Source organism: Podarcis melisellensis (genome assembly GCF_964234715.1).
Source record: "Podarcis melisellensis genome assembly, chromosome: 16".
Classification (NCBI taxonomy): Eukaryota; Metazoa; Chordata; class Lepidosauria; order Squamata; family Lacertidae; genus Podarcis; species Podarcis melisellensis.
Window position 1 is genome coordinate 16,756,542 of NC_138533.1, and position 18,746 is coordinate 16,775,287.

The 18,746-nt window shown below is 45.8% G+C and overlaps 1 protein-coding gene across 2 annotated transcripts in view; it reads right to left on the reverse strand.

The window, feature by feature from the left end:
• NECTIN4 (nectin cell adhesion molecule 4) overlaps positions 1–18,746 on the reverse strand; it is an 85,337-nt gene that overhangs the window by 40,165 nt on the left and 26,426 nt on the right. Inside the window, exon 1 of one of the 2 annotated variants that reach the window (XM_081893041.1) lies at positions 7,372–7,408. The exons of the other annotated variant lie outside the window; for it this stretch is intronic. Within the exon in view, the coding sequence (XP_081749167.1) occupies positions 7,372–7,393 (22 nt within the window). The 5' untranslated portion in view covers positions 7,394–7,408. Of the gene's footprint in view, positions 1–7,371; positions 7,409–18,746 lie in introns of those variants that run through there. 2 annotated transcript variants of the gene reach the window in all.

Genomic DNA, 18,746 nt, shown 5'->3' on the forward strand with positions numbered 1-18,746 from the left:
AACATGAATTTTACTATCTAACGAGACCATTGATCCATAAAATGAAAGCAATAAACAATGTACTGCAGTCACACAATGAGTCTATCAGTAACTGAACTGGGTTCCACACAGTCACAAAAACAAAACAAAAAGAGCCGCAATCACAAAAACAGACAGACCTCAGTGTAACACTCAAATTGTCAGCGTAACACGCAAAACAGAGCACATTTGGCTTCCGAAAAAAGTTCACAAACCAGAACACTTACTTTTGGGTTTGCAGTGTTTGGGTTCCAAGTTGTTTGAGTACCAAGGCGTTTGAGAACCAAGGTACCACTGTATTTCCCTAACTGTTAATTTCTCTGTTATAGTTGAGGTTTCACACAATGCAAAAGCCATTTCCAGAAAACGAATGGAACACAGTGCATGTTTAGTGTTCATTTCCGTGTTCTTTGATTCCGGGGGTGAATCCTGAACCCACAAAACTACAGGAATAAAATAACGAAATTTGGAGTGGTCATGCTAGCATGCAGTTCTTTCCTGCCATTTTCATGGGGGAACAGAAGCAGGCATGTGCGGAAAGAGTGTAGCGACGTTGTCCAATGATGTTTGTCATTGTGTCACTTTGTGTTCACATTGTGTGAATTAAATTTAACGCAGCATTCCACTATAACCATCAAAAAGGCACAATCCCATAAAGCAACAGGTGGCGTTGTGTGAAACGAACGCTAGAAAACGGGGTGGAAGCACTAGCAGTACAATCAGAAAAAACAAATGCAATATTTTCCACTTCTAAATGCACCCCCTGCTTTGTCCCTGGGGATCCATTTGGCAGGATGTCTTAGCACTCTTTAATGTGAGTTGCTAGCAGGGTCCTTCACGAATTAAGTACTCGGGTTAAGTACTTAATTCGTTCCGGAGGTCCGTACTTAATCTGAAACTGTTCTTAACCTGAAGCACCACTTTAGCTAATGGGGCCTCCTGCTGCTGCTGTGCCGCTGAAGCACAATTTCTCTTCTCATCCTGAAGCAAAGTTCTTAACCTGAAGCACTATATCTGGGTTAGCGGAGTCTGTAACCTGAAGTGTATGTAACCCGAGGTACCACTGTATTTAGAAGGGAAATCTCTAAGCAGCAGAAGGGTTTCACTTTGCCTCTAGCACACACATGCTTCAATGCACTTCAATGTGCACACATAAGAACATAAGACTAGCCTTGCTGGATCAGGCCAATGGTCCATCTAATCCAGTACCCTGTTCTCACACTGGCCAGCCAGATGCCTCTACCTGCAAGCAGGATTTATGTAATGCTCTTTTAAAGGCATCTAAGTTGGTGGTCATCACTGCCTCCTGCAGGAGTGAATTCTACAGTTTTAACTATGTTCTGAACTATTGTTGTTGTTTATTGTAAATCTGTATACCCCCCTTTATCCTCAAATCTCAGGGCAGCTCCCAATTATATTCGTAAAACTAACCTTTAACGGAAAGAACCAAGACCCTCTTGGCTTTAACAAAACCTGTTTATTTACAAATGTAGAGGCTGAGCTGGTGGGAAGCAAGTCAACAGCCAAGCAGTTATGAGCCCCAAGGCAGCTTCAGTCTAGCATCCTTGTATCCTAAAAGTTACTTCTGGAATGCAAAAAACTCTTCATGACAGCAACCGGTCCATGTTCAAGACTGCAAAATTCTAGAGGCCTTGATGAAGCAACCACCAGGGATCGATGACCATGAGCCAGAATTAATCAGCTGTCTACCCTCAAGGGTCAGGCTATTGAAAGACTAAGCCAGGGTGAAAGGGGGTGCAATTCCCCCAAAATAAGAGCATATTTCTTGTCATGTTCAAGGGTAGAATGTGCCAATCCTACACAACACTGAAAAAGGAATTTAGCCCACTTCCTATGTTCTGCTCTTTAAAAACTTTTTTAAAAAGTCACTCTCTCACACACACCCCGATTGGGACATCTGGTTGGTCACTGTGACAACAGGATACTGCACTAGATGGGCCTCTGGCCTGATCCAGCGGCGACTCTTATGTTCTTATGCTTGCTGCAGGCGTTCTGCAAAAGCATTTGATGATACGTGATTTCAGTATTGGATACATGACATCTGATTTCCCCACCCACAATTGAATATTCAGCATGCAGTGGTATTTAGCACTTTACAGAGACTTGCAAGGGTACACATAATTTCATAGCATAGACAGTGGCTACATAATAATAGTGGGTTTGGGAAAGCTTTCCACTTGCCAGAGAACTGCTACATGTTGCAAAGGATTCTGGGGAATGTCCTATGAGGAGTACTCCACTCACATCAGACAGACAGAAAAACAGTGGAGTCATACACCCTCACAGTTATTGTTGACACCTCCAGACTAAAACTGAACTGGATTTCCACTCTCGACTTTTGCAAAGAAGCTAAGTTTTTCACTATAGTGATGCCCAGGGAAAGAGTTATCCAACTCTGCATCCATATAAAATCACTGGTCTTTGTATTTCAGGGGTTTTTTTTTACTGGAAAAACCAAACTGCCTAACACTCTACTCTGAAATACTATGGTTCACATGGGCCAGTGCTGGGTCTCACCATTACGGAGAGGGGAATAGACACAATGTTGCTCATTTTAGATAAAAATAATCAGTGATGATCAAGCACACTTTCAACTGCTTTTCTCATTAAGGAAGCCCTGCTTAGCTTTCAATTGATTCCCTAAAGTCTGCAGCAAGTTGACAGGATCTAAAGGACCCCTGGATGGTTAAGTCCTATCAAAAGCAACTATGGGGTTGTGGCGCTCATCTCACTTTCAGGTCGAGCGAGCCGGCATTTGTCCACAGTCAGCTTTCCGGGTCATCTGGCCAGCATGACTAAACCGCTTCTGGCACAACGGGACACCATGATGGAAGCCAGAGCACACAGAAACACCGTTTACCTTCCTGCTGCAGCGGTACCTTTTGATCTACTTGCACTGGTGGGCTTTTGAACTGCTAGGTTGGCAGGAGCTGGGACAGAGCAATGGGAGCTCGCCCCATCGCTGGGATTAGAACCACCGACCTTCCAATCGGCAAGCCCAAGAGGCTCAGTGGTTTAGACCACAGCGCCACCCATGTCCCATATGACAGGCTCTATCGTCAGTATATGCCACATCATTAGATAGCATTTGATCATAAACAGAGAAGTTAATAGCATTTGGTAAATAACACAAATCAGTCATTAAGCTCTAATGGTTAAAAGCCTATGAGATTTTCATACTGGAAGATTGCCAAAATAAAATAAAACAAATCAAGGCGAGACCAAGAATTCTAAAAACTGCATACTGTAAGGTATTCAAAAATCTGCACAGCAGAACTGAGAAACCTATCATATCTCCAAATATTTGTTTTGGCATTGGCTTAGACTCTGCAACTGCATCAGGAGCCTGCTGTTTAAATTGGAATTTACATACCTCTTCTGAATGAGGTTTGATAAGAGTACTCTAACCTAGCAGCTGCAAACAGGTGTGAGAGTTTCCCTGGAAGATGCTTATCCACACCAGATGCAAGAATCAGCTCCCTTGGTCATAGTGAAGCGGGTATGCAGTTCCACAGGTGCAGCCAGCATAGTGTCCGACTAGGACCTGGGAGGCAAGGGTTGGAATCCCCACTCAGTTTTGAAGCTCACTGGGTGACCTTGGGCCAGTCATGGTCTCTCAGCCAAACCTACATCACAGGATTGTTGTGAGCATAAAATGCAGAGAAAGAGAAGTCTGTAGGCCACCTTGAGCTCATTGGAGGAAAAGGTAGGATATAATTCTAAGAAAAGATTAACTTTAAAAGATTAGAGAAGCACTTGGAACTCCAGGTGGCAAATGACAGTTTCATCAGTGCCTAACTTGGGTCTGGAAAGGAAGAAGGAAGTTCATGGGCTCTGCATTCCAAAGCCACCAACTTACAAATGGCCAGATCTCGTTGTTTCTGAAAAGTTATGCCATGAACACGTTGATGCATCACTTGCGGCAAATGATGACTCAACCAAGTTCCAAAAATAAACAAAACAATTTGATATGCAATTTTAATGAAGAAACAAAAGACACAAATAGTGACACTGAATGAGTACCATGTTAATTTGAAGATGACTACAGGTTGTTTGCTCAGATGGCATTATATAGCTCTTCCTGTAATTTAACCACTTAATTGCTTACAAGATTTTGGTGGGGCATGGCATGAGCACACTTATGCTTGTATAAGAACATAAGAAGAGCTTGCTGGATGAGGCCAACGGCCCCTCTAGTCCAGCATCCTGTTCTCACCGGACACCTGTAGGGAATTTGCAAGCAGTCTCGGAGCACAAGAACACTCTCCCTTCTTGCTGTTTCCAGCAACTGGTATTCAGAAGCATTGTTGCCTCCAGCTGTGAAGACAGAGCATGGCCATCATGGCTAGAAGCCATCAACAGTCCTCTCTTCCATGAATTTGTCTAACCCTACCTCTGATCATGGAGACACAGCACAGGCATCCTGGCTAGTAGCCACTGATAACCTTAACCTCCCTGAATTTGCCTAATCCATGTGTGTTTAGGTAAGCCATGTCCTGAACACCTGAATAGAGTTTAAAGGTAAAGGTACCCCTGCCCGTACGGGCCAGTCGTGACCGACTCTAGGGTTGTACACTCATCGCACTCAAGAGGCCGGGAGCCGGCGCTGTCCGAGGACACTTCCGGGTCACGTGGCCAGTGTGACGAAGCTGCACCAGTGAGCCAGCACCCGTGCCGCACACGGAAACGCCGTTTACCTTCCCGCTATAAAGCGTTACCTATTTATCTACTTGCACTTAGGGGTGCTTTCGAACTGCTAGGTGGGCAGGAGCTGGGACCGAACGACGGGAGCTCACCCCGCCGCAGGGATTCGAACTGCCGACCTTATGATCAGCAAGTCCTAGGCACTGAGGTTTTACCCACAGCGCCACCCGCATATAAATAGGGTTTACATTCCATCAAATTCAGCAGGATTGATTTCTGAGTAAGCTTAAGATTGCATTGTGTGTGTCTGTGTGTGTGTGTGTGTGTGTGTGTGTGTGTAATTGTTAAGGGGAGTCAACGCCTATAGCATGATTTGCATAAAATCTCATGATTTAAGCCTCTCTCAAATGTTGGGAGCTGGCACCTCCACTTAACATCCTTTGCCCTTCGCTTGAGAGCATGTACAAAGGCTGCAATCCAGCATTGCTGAACTCACTTAAATCTTGCTTGTCACACAAAGTACACTTTGTGTGTACTTTGTATTGATCTGGATAGCAGCCAGCCTCTCTCCTTTGCAGTGGCCAAAGGATGGCCCATCCAATTCCACTGCCTTTCTTGTTGGCCTGGGGCATCTTTGGGTTTCCTGCAGTGGAAAGTGTTGTCCAAATAATTTGCCCACTGGTAACAGAAGCCACCATGGCAGCTGACTCTGCTGCATCTTCCCATTGCCTCATTTTCCTCCGTCTTCCCTTCTCTCGCCCTCTTTGGCTGTCCAGAACGTCCTGAAAGTTACTTTCCCTATCCTTTCCCTCCTTCATCCTCGGATCCTAAGGACAGCCCTGCAGCTGGATCAGGCCAAAGGCCCATCTAGTCCAGCATGCTTTTATCACAGCAGCCAACCAGACACTTCTTTTAGGAAACCCGCAAGCAGGACCCGAGCACAAGAGCCCTCTCCACTCCTGTGGTTTCCAGCAACTGGTATTCAGAAGCATTTCTGTCTCCAACTGCGGAGGCAGAGCAGAGCCATTGTGGCTAGCAGCCTCCTCTGTGAACCCTTGCGTAATCTGGCACAGATCTCTAGCCTTAATTCAGATGATCTATAATACCTGGAGCTGGGAGGAGGACTCCATACTCTACACACTGACCACTCCTCACAACCTGCATTTTATAGTTACCTAACCCTGAGTAACTTGTACAGAGGGGTAGGCCCAGGGGAGTCAGGGGCAAAGATGGCCACAATGACTCTGACTGCCCTATGGCCAGAATGTCCAGATGAGCTTTTTTCTCTTAACCTTGCTCTAAAGCTGTCTAATGTTATTACTAAATTAAAGGTATGTTTATTGAATTGCAATACTTTAATAATAATAATAATAATAATAATAATAATAATAATAATAATAATTTTTTATTTATACCCCGCCCTCCCCAGCCAAGGCCGGGCTTTAGCCATCTTTTCTGCATTATGATGATAGTTGAAGGGAGAAAAGAAAAGAAAAAAAACACAGAAACATTTCCCTATCACACCCACTTGAAATGATACGAGGATGACTGTGTTAGCAAAAAACAACCATAGTCACTCCTGTGTGGATTCTGCACAGTAGTATTATCTATTGAAAGAGTTATGGAAGGCTGCCATATTTCTATGAAGCAGTCAGCATTTTGGGTGGAGTTTAGAACTTTGAGCTGCTCAGTGGGTTTCTCCATTAATACATACTTTTTGTCTCCAAAGTATTACTATCTACCCTTCACCAGCAGGACCGAGGCCATTCTCACTTTTTATTTCTTCTTGTGCTTTACTGGGTTTTTAAAAACCATTTATCGCAAGCTGGCTACCCCAAAATAATGGCCCATCTAGTTCAACATCCTTTTATGATGGCGGCCAGCCAGACACCTCTATTAGGAAGCCTGCAAGCAGAGCACTCTTCCCCTCCTGTGGTTTCCAGCAACTGGTATTCAGAAACATTGCTGCTTCCAACTGTGGAGGCAGAGCATAAGCCATCCTGGCTAGGAGCCACTGAGCGACTTATCCTCCTCCGCGAATTTGTCGAATCCTCTTTCAAAGCCAACTAGGTTGGTGGCTATGACTGCCTCCAGTGGGAGTGAGTTCCACAGTTTAACTGGGCACAGCTTCAATAGATGTCCGCGAGTCCTCGTGTTACAAGAAAGGAAGAAACACTTTTCCCCCGTCTATCCACTTTCTCCGTGCCGTGCATACTTGTGCGAACTTCTATCATGTCACATAAATCGGACAACCTCCCCTTTCGACTCCTGTCCTTTGGTGGTGCGTGATAAAAATCAAAAGCACAGTGTATAGTGAATACATATCTACTTTTAAAATTTTCATTCTTGATCTTATTTCTTCCTTTTCTTTATCTTCTTCTTGTTCTTTTCTTTTATATTTTACCTTTCATTTCTTTTCTTTATTGTGAATATTGTTTCGTAGAGGTGTAAATCATTGTAAATATGAGAAGAGGTAAAATGTTTTCTAATTTTCTCTTGGTTACATGTATTTTCCTTTTTTTGTATATTTGTATTTTTTTCTAATTTGTACTCAGTAAAATTAATATATATATAAAAATCAAAAGCACAGCCTCGTTGTCAATGTCTCTGTCTCTCTTTCACACACACACACACACACACACACACACACACACACACACGGGCATCCCCTGCACCCGTCTCACATACCTCCGCGGCCCCGATCGTGCATACGCACACACAGACACAGACACAAAAGCACCGGCTGTCTCCGTCTCGCACACACGCCCAGTATCAGCCACTCGGCAGTTTTGGAGCTTTCTGACAGATTCATAACAAATTGCCCAAGAACAGGCAGCACCAGCCAAACCGGCTGGCTGTCCCCGCAGGGAAGGGGCGAGGGCTTGGAGAATGCACGAGGCAGTGGCGGCGGCAGCAGCAGCAGGGCAGGGAGCCCAGCTGGGCTGGGATGGTGCTGTGTCTCTAAGGATGGAGCTCAGTTGCTGTTGCTGCTGCTACCCCTGCAGGAGATCAGCCAGGGGTGGGGTGGGGTGGGGAGTTCCTTCCCATTCAGTGTCACGCAAAGCAGAACATTAACCTGTGGAACTCATGTCCACCGTACCTCAGAGGTTTGAGGTGGGGTTTTATATTAGTTGTCCTTGTTTTTTTAAGGAAGGATTGGAAGCAGGCAGATTCCAGGCTTGCAGGGTCTCCTGATAGGAGCCTATAAGGCCCAACAACCCGAGCCAGATATAAAATGTAGGTGTGGACAGAGCCTGGTGCAAAATGATGGAGCCAGTTACCTGCTGAAGCCCATGAGCCACAACTGCCTGGGGTGTTTTGTTTTATTTTCAATATCTATATACAGGTAACTCGCAACCTACGTGTTGTGCAATTTCCATTTTATGCAGTTGAAGGCCGGCCGGTTGAAAACACACAAATTAAATGCACCAAAAGGCGGAGACCTTAAAAGCTTTTTCTGAGCAGGGTTTTCCTGGCATGAAAGAGCTTTTAAGCTCTCAGACTCATTTACAGGGCTCCGTGAGGCTATGGCGACATCTCGGACAGCCCCATGAAAACTCCGGTGAGCCTCCCAGAGGCTGGTAAGCAAAGCAAAGAGCTTGAAAGCTTTTTGCTTTGTTTGGTTGGGAATTAAGACGCATTTACCTCTGAAAGGTAAGATTGCTTGTGTGGGGCCAGTTCCAACGGAGTGATTCAAGTATGTGCATTTTTGCGTCTATGCACTATTCCCAGAATGTAACCTCCAGGCAAGATGCGAGCTACCTGTACTGCCCAATATCGAAAAGATTCTCTGGTTGGTTTTAAGTATACAAATACAGTGGTACTTGGTTCTCGGACTTAATCTGTTCCGGGAGTCCGTTCAACTCCCGAAACTGTTCGAAAATCAAGGCATGGCTTCTGATTGGCTGCAGGAGCTTCTTGCACTCCAGCGGAAGCTGCATCTGATGTCCAGGTTTGTAGCGTTCCAGAGCCGATTTGTTCAACAACTAAGCCATTCGGGAACCAAGGTACCGCTGTATGCTAAAACAAGTACAAAATCTAAAACAACAAAACCAACAGCAGAATAAACCCAGGACAACTTGCGCGCATGCGCGCGCACACACACACACACATTCCTGCATTGCAGAAGGTTGGACCAGATGACTCTTGGAGTCCCTTCCAGCTGTATAGTTCTATGAAATCAATCTCTGAGATGCTACAGATTCCAATAAAAATTATTTAACAATGGGAAGCAGAACTTCGCAAAGACCTGGACAGAGGCAACCAATTCATAGTCATATTTTACCTGTGAAGAAGATTAAGGCTGAGAGATATATGATCAGCACAAGGCCAGACATGGCAGAATTTGTGTTTGCTTGCAACATTAAGGAGCAGCAAATTGTGTCAACAGCAGCACATTTTAAGATCCCAATTTACAGCTGGGGAAGACTGAGGCTCATAGCTAGATAACTATAGATATACAGATATAGATATATATCCTGCCTGTGGATCAGATGAGTTAAGTATGCAGAGGCTCCTGTTGTCCAACGGTAAAGGCGTCAGAGACTTGCTGGTCTACTCTGAGTAACCCAGAGATCAGCAAGAGGATCCTAACCCTGTCTTACCACCACCACATTCACTGGAGTGAGGCCTAACTTTTAGCCTCAGTTATTTTTACCTTGGGCAGCAAAGCAGAGTTGAGATAGACACGCCACTGCCAAGGAATGCAGGGAACACACAGACCAGGAAAATTGGCGTTTTCTGCCAGCCTACCTAATTTGTACATTCCAAAACAATACATAAACCGAAACTGGGTTATCATCCGAAATCCGCACTTCACTGAATGTTGCAATGCAGTTCTCCAACCACGTAAACGTATATGTTAGAGGAAATTGTGCATAGAAATACATATATCAGTTGAAATATATATTAGCTAAAAAATGCAAGTAACTTAGAAAAGTACATTATATGTGGGGAAATGGCTTGCAAAAATGTGTGTACAAAGCAAGACGGCATGCAAGGATGTGTTAAATAGAAAAAAAGATGACCTGAAATGCAGGCAAATATTCAAGAGGACTTCTTTAAAAAATGCATGAGGAAATGTGACCCAACTTAAAAATGTTTTTTTTAAAGAGAGAGAGAGAGAGAGAGAGAGAGAGAGAGAGAGAACACAAGACTGGCAGATTAATCCATGGGCTATGCCAAGGGGGCGAGGAGCAGGCAAGAGCCCCTCCAAGCAAAGAGCACACCTGCCCAATTTCCCCCGCCATTGCTATTTGTCAGTCATTAACATATCCTGTTATTTTTCTTTCAAGGATATTAATAATAAACATAATAATATATTAACAAACATAATAATTTATTAAATTTGTTGTTGCTGTTTTCCTGGGGTAGCTCAAAGTGGCTCGTATAAACAAGCACATACATTCACACCGAAGTAAAAAAGGAAAAAGCATTGCTGGATTGGACCAAAGACCTAGTGTTCAGTTCCCAAATGTGGCCGGTTAGACGACGATGATGGCGTTGATGATAATTTATTACTCCCCCTTTACCCCAAGGTCCCAGGGTGAGGCACTAGGGGCAGGTTACAATTAAAACACAATATTAAAAACAGTCCAGAACAGCTTACAATCACAGAAATAAGGTGGTTCCTACAAATACCGAATTACAGAGTTGCAAGAGACCATGAGCGTTGTCTAGTCCAACCCCCTGAAATGCAGCAATCTTTTGGCTAACCTGGGGCTCGAACTCATGACCATGGGATTAAGAGTCTCCTGCTCTACTGCATGGGTAGGCAAACTAAGGCCTGGGGGCCGGATCCAGCCCAATCGCCTTCTAAATCTGGCCCGAGGACGGTCTGGGAATCAGCGTGTTTTTCCATGAGTAGAATGTGCCCTTTTATTTAAAATGCATCTCTGGGTTATTTGTGGGGCCTGCCTGGTGTTTTTACATGAGTAGAATGTGTGCTTTTATTTAAAATGCATCTCTGGGTTATTTGTGGGGCATAGGAATTCATTTGTTTATTTATTTTTTCAAAATATAGTCCGGCCCCCCACAAGGTCTGAGGGACAGTGGACCGGCCCCCTGCTGAAAAAGTTTGCTGACCCCTGCTCTACTGACTAAGCTACCCATAAGACACGTCACGTATCAAAAGTCAGGGTAAGGAGGTGCATCTTCAGCATTCACCATAAGCTGTATAGTGAAGGTGACTGACACAGCCCTGTGGAGAGGGAGTTCCCGAGCTTATGCTGCCACAGAGAAGGCCCTCCCCAGGTCACCACTACTCTAAACTTCTGAGGGTGGTGGGACAACCAAGAGGCCCCCCCTCTGTCAAGCTCAGCACCCAAGAGGGTCTCTAGGGAAGGAGGCAGTCTTTCATGTATTTGGGGTCTGAGCCATTTAGGGCTGCGCTGTACAAACTAAAGCGAGCACCTTGAGTTGGGCCCAAAAACGAACCAGCAACTCGTGCAGCTGTTTTAAAACAGGGCTTATATGAGATCTAAATGCAACCCCAACCAGTAATCTGACCTCTGCATTTTGGCCAATTGAAGTTTCCAAGTCATCTTCAAGGGCAGCCCCACATAGAGCGTGTTGCAGTAGTCCAGTCTGGCAGTTACCAGAGCACAGAATACAGTGGCCAAGTCTGGGAAGCTCACAGGAAGCCACACACCCCTCTGTTTGTTCCCCGTTTCTGGAATTTATTCAAAGGTATAAAATTGGAAGAGGTGCCCTTTATCTCTCACAGCTAATAGTCATTAACACAGACTTGTCCTCCATGGATTTTCGCTACGCCATTTAAAAAGGCCTCAAAGCTATAAGGCACATCGCTGCATCTTGTGGCAGTGCAACACATAAGTTCATTGTGAACAGGCAACTTTCTTTCGCCCAGTCCTGAACCCATTGCCAAACAATCTGTAATCATTTGCTAACCCTGAGTTCCAGCACTATATGTGAGGCAGAAAAGTTCCCTGCCTCTCCACAATATCACAAATGTCTACTTTCATTCCTAATTTGAGTTTTTTGTACACAGCCAGCACAATTTCAAAGTAATCTCAGCAATCATGAGGACAAGCGGCGTGGGTTTGTTTTTAATGAAAGCTGTGGTTTTCAGAATGACAAATGCCATGCCAGTTGCTGAACTTGCCTAGCAAGCCACAGGCATAAGGAATGTGATGTAACCATGACCATTTTATATCCTTTGGAAGGTTCTCCCTTGCTAGGCTTCTGCACAATAATGAAATGTGCAAGGCTAAGGCAGGCTCTCTCCAGAGTCAATGGGTCTCCAGTCCAGTCCCCCAGCAGTCGCTGTTGCGGCTACCATATTAGTTTTCCATTTTTATTTTTGCAATGCCCTATATTTTTGTGAGAGCCACAATTAGGGTTGCCAGACTTCCAGGTCTGACCTGAAGTCTCCAGGGCTGGATCTAGACACATTTAAAAAAACGTTTCTGGAAAACACGTGGTAACCCTCATAATGGGGAATCACATTGCTGAAAGATGGAACTCCACAGTGCCATCTGGTGTCACGGTGCTATAACACATTTAAAACGTTTTTAAAACCCCAAAAACTAATGTAGCTGAGGCCCAGGTTTGCTGAGATTGAATTTCCAGGCAGGCAAGGGTGTGTGTGTGTGTGTGTGTGTGTGTGTGTTCATGTGCACAAATTATGGCAAAAATGCTCAGGGGGGGTGTCTGCCCTCCTCTTCTCCCCTCTCCAAAATTATTGCCATCTCCAGGGTTTGGGAAACCTCAGCGTCTGGGATGTTCCTGACCTGGCGACCCCAGCCTTGACGTCTTTTTTAAAATGCACAATGCAATATCATCATGGAACTTCTGGGACACTGCATTTTGGCACAGCCAAGACTAGCCAGCTGCCACCAGAACTCCTGACTCCTCAGCCCTGGTGCTGGCACTGTAAACAAGAACAGAGAGGAAGAACTGGAGGGAGAAAGGACGAGACAATTTTGCAACCCAGTGTCTCAAACACACAGCAATAAGATTCCTTTACATTTTTACCTCAGTCTTTTGGTGGCACCTTAAAGGAGGCTAAGGGCTATTAGCCACAATGGCTATGCTCTTCCTCCACTTTGGGAGGTAGTCGCTGAGCCACAATGCCCCTCACATAGGTCAGGCACCTCAGTGAGAACTGGGCCTTGTCCCTTGTACCACCCCACAACCTTCAAGCCCCACGCCAGGCCCCAATCTGCTTAGGTGGGCTTCATTCCCTTCCAAGAGAGCCCTCTCTAACTCCTCACCCCTCTCTGCACCCTCTGAGGCCTGCCACAGCCCGGGGGGAATACCCGCCGGGGGGTACAGCTGGCAAGATGGAGGCAAGAGTTGAGCACGGCACCTGCCATTACCTGCACAACCCAAATCCCCGGTCTTATCTGAGGCTTCCCAGCCCTGCCGGGACTAAGCCCGCCGTTTTAAGGGTTTAGCTGATCCCAGACGCCACATTTGGGATCCAGGAACCGCAATGGAGTGGGAGAGGCACTGTTGCCTCGACACGATAACAAAGTCCTCAGGGAGGAAGAGTCACAGGAGGGACACCTCTTGGGGAGCAGCTGCAGGCTTCTCCAAGAGCCTCAAAATTCTACTAAATTCCCTAAATGCTACACCACACACACAAACTTTAATGTTCTCCAACATTTCTCTGACCACAGTACCATTTTGTGGGTATCGTACACCTGCACCACAGACCACATCCTGTTCCTCAAACCATACACTTTCATGCATCAGCCCCATTCATGTGACCACCAGTGTAAAGTTGATACACAAGACCAGGTGAGGTGGAAAACAGCAGGCCACACCACCCCTGGGTGTCCACGGTGCACATTGGTTTCCCCACACAAGTCGGGACTGTTCACATGAGCACTACCATAAGGACATGAGAGCATCCTTGCTGGATCAGACCAGAGGTCTGTCTATCCCAGCAATTCCTTCCCACCCAAAAGCCCAGAGGAAGCCTATAAGCAGACCATCAAGGCAATATGGCCCTCCCAATTGCTGGTGTTCAGGGATACACTGCTATTGAACATGGAAGCTCAATGACAGCTCACAAGGCACTAGAAAGCCTGTCCCCCATGGATTTGTTTTCTAATTCCATCTTAAATGGATTTCTAATTCCATCTTAAAGTCAACGTGCTCCCCACATCCTGTAGGATCAGGCTGGGTGCTGCCTGCCAGTCAGAGGTGCATCAAGTGCCTTCCATGCCTATCTTTCAGCATGGTTTGGAGACACCATCTCTTTGCCCAAGGTTCTTGAGCGCTCTAAGATTCAGCAGCCTGCTGTGAAAATACAGTTTTGAACTGGAACACACAGTTCTAATTGCTATTTTTTTGATGGTGCTGTATTTTTTTGTATTGTATCCAAACCTATATGATGGTGTGGGACAGAAACTGACTGACTGAATAATAATTTCCTCCCTGTCAGGAACATTAATTGTTCACTTGTAGACATGGGAACAGGGTTATTCTTGAAGACTCTGTACTGTGTTCTTCTGAAAAGCTAGGCGATGGACATAAAATGGCCGTGGTGGTTGATGGGAGTTGTAGTCCAAAATGGTCACACTGGCTGGGGGCTGATGGGAGTTGGAGTCCAAAACATCTGGAGAGCACCAAGTTGGGGAAGGCTGCTATGGAAATAATTGCCCTCCGGTAAGTTATGACTCTTTCAAAGCCTCCCACAGCAGTTGAACAGGTGTGCATTGCCTGGCGCCTTTAGCACTCATGCATTTCAAAACACGGATGCACATTAGAGAGACATAATGAATCCACCTATCTACGAGGATGAGCCGAATGACCACACTAGCAACTAATCAACATTTCAAATAAAGCAATCCCCAAAGGCAGAAATTAGGACAATACAAGACGTAGTAATTTCCCTGGGGAAGGTAGAAGAAAACAGGAATTGTAAACTGGGACAATTGGAGCCTATGAAACCCTGGGTTTTGCATATGCAACTGAGGCATGTCTCCATAATTGGGCTTCTGCGTGGTATTTTTTTTAGTCATGGGGTGGGGGGAGTCGAGTGAGAAGTCTGAAGCACCCTATTCAGGCACCATTCGGGCTTCCACCTAGCATTACTGGCCTACACTACAGGGTTGCTGTAATGGGGGTGCATATTCAAAGCTTGGGATACTACATCGAAGGCTCAAGATGAATAATAAGTATAATCGTAAACTGGCAGTTCTCGCAACAGAGTGGCGACTGGAGCTTTTGAATTTACGCATATTTGATCTGGAGTGAGGGGTGAGCAATAAGGTGGCTAAGTTATTCGGGGTGACATCCAGTTATTCAGGGTGATAATTACAAAACAAGTTTATAAAGAACATCAAAATCTTCAATGGCATTAAATGGCACATGTGGTTCAGTGCAAATAAGTGTTAAATGACGCACATTGGGGCAAAATCCTAACGTCACATTTGCATTGATGAGGTCAGAACTGATCAGGAGGTTGCCAATAGTGTTGCTGCTGCTTACTTGGATGTGTTGTACGTAGTTTGTTCAAGGATGCTGAGAGATGTTAGGAGACACGCCCCGCCCCCCGAATTCCCCAACCAGAGCTATAATTCTTAGAATTTCCTGGGAACAGAGATTGGCTGCTAAACCACTCTAGAAATTGTAGTTCTGCAAGGGGAATATGGGCCTCCAGCAACTCTCAGCACCCTACAGCTCCCAGAATTCTTTGCAGGAAGCCATGACTGCTTAAAGTGGGATCATAGTGCTTTAAACATATAGTGCAAATGTGGCATTTAAGGTCTCTGTGTTGCCCTCCTAGAACTCAGCAGGGAATTGGAGGAGGATAGGGACAAAAACCAGGACTAGCTGGCTCTGCCTTCTATGTCACCCATCTTAATGGGCACCAGCCTTCACTGCCCCAGTAAGAAACAGGATGCTAGACTAGTTAAGCCTTTGGTCTGATCCAGCAGGTCTGATCTTCTTCTGTTCTTCTGTTTGCTGTAATGACCCTCACAGCTCCATGCTTCTCCTACAGCTGGCAAAGTGCCACCCTCTGCACAAAAACACACACAGAGATATGATCCTGGGCTCTCCAGCCCCGGTCTTCCAATAAGTGCCCCATATGCTCCAACCTGGACCAAAGATAGTCCCTGGGGTGGGGTTTTTTGGGGGGGTCTTTAAGCCAAGTAAATCCATTCTCCCAATTTACCCCAAAATTACAGGATGCCTTGTTGCCCTCCTTTACAGAGTTGCCAGCATGCTCATTCTTCAGGGTCCAGACCACGGTCTTTAAGTGGCAGGTGGACGCAGGTTGTCAGCACGAACCCACTGCCTGCTGTACAAAGGGACAATTCCCAAAGTTCCCTGTGAAGAAGGACTGTTAAACCTCTTAAGAGAATTTGAGCTCTTGGAGGGTAACAGGGGCCTCAGCACCCTTAAACAAAGGACAGCTCCCAGAATTCATAGAACTGTAGAGCTGGAAGGGACACCAAGAGTCATCTAGTCCACAGCTAAATAATCCCTGGCAGATGGGCATCCAACCTCTGCTTAAAAACCTCCAAGGAAGAAGAGTCTGTCGCCTTCCCAGGGAGTTGGTTCCACTGTTGAACAGCTCTTACCATCATGAAATTCTTCTTAATATTAAGTGGAAATCTTTCTTGCCATTTGAATCCTTTGGGTCCTACCCTCTGGAGCAGCAGAAAACAAGCTTGCTCCATCCTCCATGCGACAGCCCTTCAGGTCAGCCTCCTCCTCACCAGGATGAACATACCCAGTTCCCTCAACGGTTCCTCATAAGGCTTGATTTCCAGAAGCTTCATCATCTTGGTCCAGCAGCGTAGCAGGCAGCAAACATGGCCACCTTATTTGCTCACCCCTCGCTCCAGATCATATATGCATAAATTCAAAGGCCCAAGTCGCCACTCCTTATCCCCTCTGTTGTGAGAACTGCCAATTTATTATTATACTTATTATTCATCTTGAGCCTTTGAGGCAGTGTCTCAAACTTTGGACACTGTTGACTCATGTTAAGCCTGCGGCCTACAAAGACCCCTGGATGCTTCTCACATCAACTGCTGTCAAACCAGGGGCCCTCTGTCCCCATCTGATCATTCATATGTAAGTGTTGGGCCTTACATTTGTCTCTATTCTTTGGGGGAAGTACATGTTGCCCCAGCAGGCACAGAGAGTCTGAAAAGCTGTATCTGATATCAGTTTTATCGCAACAGCCCCGAGCGCCAGCTGGAAATAAGTGAGGTGGGGAGAAGGGAGCAAGGCCTCTTGGGAAGGACCAGAAAACAATAGAGTGAAGCTTAGAAAACCCCCAGGAGAGGGGGGCACAGTGACTGCCAACCGTTTGAGGCAAAGTTTACATTAATTATGAGACTTAAGCCCTCTAAATCCCCAATTCCATTGACTCATCGTCAGAGGGCACACAATGGAGGCATTGGCGCGGTGGGTGGGTAGGCGGTTTGGAGGAGAGGATGAACTCACCGGTTTGTCTCAAGTGAGCCCCCCTCCCCACCCTGCCACCCCTCTGCTCCCAAATCCTGAAAAACACACAGCAGGGGGGGCGGAAAAGAGAGAGTGCAGAAATCTTGGCTGTCTTGCTGGAGGGTTTTATGCTGGAGGTGGGGGGGGGGAGGGAACCATTTCCATGTGGTTTGGTGATGCTCCACCGTTTACTTAATTTTTTTAAAAAAAATAACCCAGGGTCCCTGCGAGCACACGATAATCACAGCACAGAAGACTTATCTCTGCAGTACAACCTAAGAGCATAGGAGGAGTCTGCTGAATGAGGCCAGCAGCACATCTAGGTCAGTATCCTGTTATCACAGTGGCCAAACAGATGCCCCAATGGGCAGGACACAAGCCTCCAGCAACTGGTATTCAGATGCATTTCCGCCTCTGACTGATCTAATCCTCTTTCCAAGCCATCCAAATTGGTGGCTCTTGCAAGAGCAATTTCCATAGTTTAACTGTGCCCTGTGTGAAGAAGTCCTTCTTTTTATTTGTCCTGAATCTTCCAACAATCAGCTTCGTTGGATGTCCACGAATTATAGTGTTATGAGAGAGTGAGGGGAACTTCTTTTTATACACTTTTTCTGTTGTACCTTGGCGAGTTTGTATTTGGCTCAATCAGATTCCACAAATACTTCTCTTTCTGAAATACATACACACAAAGAGCTTCAGTGGGTTTTAAAAAATGTATGGGCCAGAACAATAGGAGCTGGGGCCCTGAAAGCAATACCACCCCCCTCCTTAATGAACATCAAGCCTGGTCTTAAGGAGAATTAACGCTACTGACGTAATGCCTCTCATGCACACTCCACCACACCTATTCAGCATTGATGTCCCTGCCCTTTTAATTTACAAAGTGCCTCACAACCCTGTCACTTGTGTGTGCCCTTCCTAGTCCATGGTTTGGGGGTGGGGACTGGAAGGGTGGGGCAGTTGCTGGGAAGCACTTCTGGGACCCCCCGGAGAATTTGGGAGAAAATCTGGGCAGCTGGGTGTTTGCTCAAATTTTATTTAGTGATGTACATTAGGGCTGTGCATTTACCTGAGATAGTTAAGGGCCCACGGAGCATCGTAAAACTCTCCCCGCCAGTCAGTAATTAATTGTTTTGAAATGAAAGCAATTTTGGGGATACCTTTCAATTGTAAGATTCTAAACCAAGTACACACGACATTAGCCACAACCCACAGGGATCCTGTAGCTGCTGGAGAAATATTGCTGTTTGATATGGACTGAGAGAGACTCTTGGTCTGAAATGCTGGGCAGCTGGGGCCAAATGGACCAATGATGGCCTGACTCGGTATAAGGTAGCTTCCAATGCCCCTTTGTTCCTGCCCTTTGGGGAATTCCAGGTTCTCTGGGTCTCTAGAAGTCAAATCTCTGAGTAGCCAATTGGACAGCCATCTCTTGTCTTGAGCATGTAAGCACATGCGCATGAATACTACTAAGGCCATGTTCAGCCTGCCACTCCACACACATCAACTGCTGATGGATATTCTGAACTGTTGATAACATCCGGTCGGTAGGAAAACTGTGTATTCCAAACACTTCTTCAATCTAAAGGGCAGGCTTTTGGCTTTCCAATCGACAAGAGGCAATTGCGTGT